Here is a 4,938-nt window from a genome sequence, read left to right as displayed (position 1 = left end):
GATATCTTTTATAACATGAATTAATACTGTACTGAGAACATTAATAAATACTTGAAAAGTCTGTAAATGACCTACACTGAACTCCTTTGTAAAAGTATTTACCTTATTTAAATGTATTTATTTTGGTGTCAAAAAGTATTATACCATGAACTGCTGGATGAAACCGTTTTGACAAGTTTTGTGCACCTGGTATGGTCTTTATCACTGCTGTAAGTCTGCCCGAGTTCAGTATTGAGCAGAAAGTGATGAAGAACCTGCAGAGCCAAACTAGATTTGGTCTTAAGGTGTTCACTTTGCTCTCACTAAAAGCACCAGGTCTTGAAGCAATGCAGGGCTTCCCAGTGAGCTCCTGTGGGCCCGTGCTCGATGATCTGCTCAGTCCGGATGCCTCAGTCCAGGACGAAATGTTGAACGCTTGAAGCTCCTCTGAGTTCTCTGAGCACATCAGACTTCCTCGCACGCATGTGTGCACACGTGTGTGTGTGTGCTACTCACCATCCCCGTGGAGCAAAGCCAAGCAGCCGTGCTAAGTACATGATGCAGCAATGCCTGACTGTGCCCTTTAGACATAGCCTTCGTGGCAGCCGTGGTTGCCATTGATAAGGCTGAAGGTGGCCAGGGTATGGTTGGTGCTCTTGAGGGAGGTCATTCGTGTGGTGCTCCTGGCCATGCTCTGGGACCGGATGAGGAGGCGAGCTCTGCAGCAGAACAGCTGGTTGTTGAACTGTTTTCGGAAGCTCTTGCTAAGCAAGTAGAGAGCAAATGGGTTGACACATGAGTTAGTGAATGCCAGGATCCGAGCGCAGATGCTGGCAATGAAATGCAGCACTGAGGTGTCCACCTCTGAGTAGTGGTAGGACCGGTATAAATAGATGATGTGAGTGGGAAGCCAGCAGAAGGCAAAGAGGCACACGAAGACCAGTACCGTCCTGGCCAAACGCTTACGGGACTCAATCTGGAAGACGAAAGAGAAATGCAGATTAGCAGCTATCCCTAGCTTAGATCAGTAGCTATTTTTCCCGGTGCTGCAGCTTTGGGGCTGGCCTGTGGCTAGCCTGTGGCTGGTGGCATGGCCAGAGCAGGGCAACCCAGACCGCAGCTGAACACAGAGTCAAGAACCCTCCTTGTCTCTCCTCAAATCTCTTCCCCCTAAAACCAAATAATTCTGAAAATTTATTACATAATGAAGTAGTCTTTCCTGTTTAGTGATAAAACTCCAATGGCTTCTCATTCTGTAAAAACCCAGCTCAGTCAACAAAAGTGCAAACACCTACATTAGTTATCCCCATATAATATATATGTTCTTATGTAATTTATATATATTAACTTATTATTATTACTATTATTATTAATTATGGGGTAGGGGCCTCGGATATTTCACAGAGCTCAGAGGCAGGACTTGCTGCCTTGGGGCCATGTGGTATATGTACACAAAAGTGCTGCCAACAGCTCACAGGTTTCAGAGACCAAGTGCAGCACTCAGAGGCTGAAGGAGACCAAAAAACAGAGAGGAAATTCTGTACTTGGAGAAACACGGAGGTGGCAGCAGCGAGGTGGACCCTTCAGCTGAAAGGCCTGGGGCCACAATGAGAACGAAGATATAGGTGGTGAATAGATGGATGACCACTTCTCCTAACACAATTTGAGCTTTGTCAGGGAAAGGTGTTTTTACAATGTCAGCTAGCACACAGTATAACCTTCACGCAGACAAGCCACACTTTTGTTTTGCTTTCATGTACAGACTTGGAGGCAACCCAAAGGTATTGCTCAACTGAGGGCAGCTGAGGTAAACTGTACCTTGTCTTTTGTCCACCAGTGCTGCACACTACGATAACAACACCACTGAAAAACATATCTTTATTCCTAATGAACACAAGAGTCGTGACAGAGGTCACCCAAAAGGAGAGGACAGACAGAGTTGCCCAGAAAGACCTGCTAAAATACACCGGTCCCTGGGAGAGGTTGCGCAGCCAGAAGTTTGCAGGCATGGAAAGTGTAACACCATTGACTTTTTGGGGCTTCGTAATGTTCTCCTCTCTGGTAATCCCTGCACCTCTTCCCATACAATTCTAGGGAATTTGTTGCATCCTGCTCCCTGTATTTGAGCAGGACCTGAATGACCTGAAACTGCCCCTAACCCAGGCCCCGCTGCCTGCCCTAGTGCGGCCACGGTGCCTGGCCGGGCTCCCGGGACACTTCCCCATCCTCACTCTCCTTCCAAGCTGCACAGGTACCTCAGAAGCTGAGCAGATCACACCAGCTGATCTTTCCTCAGGACAGCTGCAAGCAGGCTTCTGTAGGCAGAAAAGACCTGACAAGCCCATTTTGACTTTATTTTGTGCCCCTTTAACAGCACCAACTGAAAACCAGACATTGAGTTTAGGAAGGATTGACATGTACCAGATGATAATGTCTGCAGAGAGTGGGCTGAAAATTAAATCTTTTGAGAAATGACGCTCCTTGGCAAAACCATATATTCTTTTTAAACGTATCCTTAATTTGATATAGGGCTATTGCAGCCACATCTGCACTATAAAGAAAGGAAGCAACACAATAAAGAAATCGATACCAGTTATAAAATCATGGAATCATAGAATCACAGAATTGTTTAGGTTGGAAAAGACCGTTAAGATGGTTGAATCCAATCACAAACCTAGCACCGCCAAGTCCACTACTAAACCATGTCCCTAAGCACCACATCTACATGTCTTTTAAATACCTCCAGGGACAGTGACTCAACCATTTCCCTGGACAGCCTGTTCCAATGCTTGACAACACTTTCAGTGAAGAAAGTTTTCCTAATATCCAGTCTAAACCTCCCCCGGTGCAACTTGTGGCCATTTCCTCTTATAGAATCATAGAACTGTTTGAATTGGAAGGCACCTTTAAAGTCCCTCTAGTCCAACCCCCTGCAGTGAGCAGGGACGTCTTCAACTAGATCAAGTTGCTCAGAGCCCTGTCCAACCTGACCTTGAATGTTTCCAGGGTTGGGGCATCTACCACCTCTCTGGGCAACATGTGCCAGTGTTCCACCTCCCTTACTGTGAAAAATTTCTTCCTTAGATCTAGTCTAAATCTATCCTCTTTTAGTTGAAAACCATTATCGTGTGTCCTATTGCTTGTTAGTTGGGAGAACAGACCAAGCCCCACCTCGCTACAGCCTCCCTTCAGGCAGTTGTAGAGAGCAATAAGGTCTCCTCTCAGCCTCCTCTTCTCCAGGCTAAACCACCCCAGTTCCCTCAGCTGCTCCTCAAATCAGGCTCCTCTCAGATGGAGACCTATAACTCCTGAATGTGCTGCAGGATGGGAATGATGGACTGATGGTGCTAGACTGCAACCTGGCCTTTTGCTTTCTTTAGAACTATCTTCCCAAAACCAAAGGGGGAAAATACTTCTTTTACTACTCACTCATTGTCACTAATCAAAACAGTCATTGAATCAGCAGAAAAATGGCTTTCAGGGAGAAAGATTTATGCACGTTCAAAAGGGGAAAAGGATGTGGATTTTGGGGATTGCTATCATTTAACAGGCAGAAAACACAGCTTTCCAACCCTGCTGTTTCACCTTAGCATCTGATGGCTGTGTGAGATGATTGTGTTAGGTCAGCCTGAGGTGGAGATGTCAGCTGGATGCAATTATATGGACATTTGTTCAGCTGAAGAATGGCTTGTGTCAGTTTAGCTCAGGTTGAAGCACACCTCAGTTGAAAAGAAGAGGTAAAGTAAATAAGGTAAATATGTCAAGGTAAATAAGTTGTTTAGAAACAAGTTACCCTGCTGTTGCTTTCTTACTCGGACGACCTAAGGCTCAGACGCATTCAGATTTAAGCACTGACCTGAAATACTCAGTTGCTCATGCAAAATTTGGATTCTCCTCTGGAGATTATTCTTTTTCTCTCCAGTTGCTTATAAAAGGATCGGTCAAGAGGAAACAGTCTCCAGTTGAAAGACTGGAGTTAGGCTGGCCTAATCCTGGCTAAGTCCCCTCACTTTCTTCAGGACTCATGTGTTTTCAGCCACACCTTTTCAACCAGAGCATGAAACTCACTTGAAATACATGGGTCTCAGCTGAGCCAAGCCAACTGTGAGCTCTGCAGTAGGATGGCTTGGGGAGTTTTATAAAAAAAACACTCAAGAGTGACAGTAACAGAAGTAGCTCTGCTTTCAAGGGTAAAAAGGGAAGATTAAGAGACTGTATTATTCTGGAGGAAATGGCCTGCTTATATAAATCAAAGACTGTCCTAAGGTGAAACCTAAGGTTACCAGCTATCGGACCAGAAGGTGATTGACCAATATGACTTACTAAAGGGCAAATAAAAGGTGGACAGGTTATTCTGTCCAACACCACTCCCTCTGGAGACAATAGAAAAAGTGGCATTTGTAGAATTATAATAACCAAAGGGTTTAAGGGAAGAAGCCAGGACTCTCTTTTTCTCTTGAGACTTCACACTACAAGGATCACACCACCCACATGATATATAACTTCAGTGCATCTGTGAGGACACCACACCATCCTGCTCTGTCCTCCTTCCTGGGGACCCTGTGCCGACCAGAACACTCCTCTGGTCTCCACTCCTCCAGTCCCTCTCCAGCCTCTGCTGATTTCTCAACACGGCACAGCACCAGCAGACGACAACTGGAGCCATGGTGAGCGCAGGAGGCAATGATGCTCTCACGGAGCAGCTGTGTGCCTCCTGCCCTGACCGACTGGTACTCCTGGCGGGCCCTTGCAGAAGGGGCTTCCCCCACCTCCAGTCCCCCTTTGCTGTGTCCCATTTCCTTAATAGTCCAGAGGACCGAATTACAGAGCAGACATTTCCCTCGGCTTGAAGAGGGATGGCTTTGCAGAGCAAGGCTTTACCCAAGGTCCTCTCCCTGACAAAACAACTTTGAGAAGTTTTAATTTTCTGCTGCATCACCTCTCAGCTTCAATCTCCAA

At 46.1% G+C, this 4,938-nt stretch overlaps 1 protein-coding gene across 1 annotated transcript in view; it reads right to left on the bottom strand.

Moving 5' to 3' along the window:
* Positions 1 to 562: 562 nt before the first annotated feature.
* Positions 563 to 4,938, bottom strand: part of GRPR (gastrin-releasing peptide receptor) — a 24,809-nt gene continuing 20,433 nt past the window's right edge. The window contains exon 3 of the mRNA XM_010282164.1: positions 563 to 955. Coding sequence (XP_010280466.1) covers positions 563 to 955 — 393 coding nt within the window. The remainder of the gene's footprint in view (positions 956 to 4,938) is intronic.

This window comes from Phaethon lepturus, unplaced genomic scaffold (genome assembly GCF_000687285.1).
Source record: "Phaethon lepturus isolate BGI_N335 unplaced genomic scaffold, ASM68728v1 scaffold940, whole genome shotgun sequence".
NCBI lineage: Eukaryota > Metazoa > Chordata > Aves > Phaethontiformes > Phaethontidae > Phaethon > Phaethon lepturus.
The sequence above is the reverse complement of the archived record's forward strand: the minus strand, read 5'-3'. Positions and strand labels throughout refer to the sequence as shown.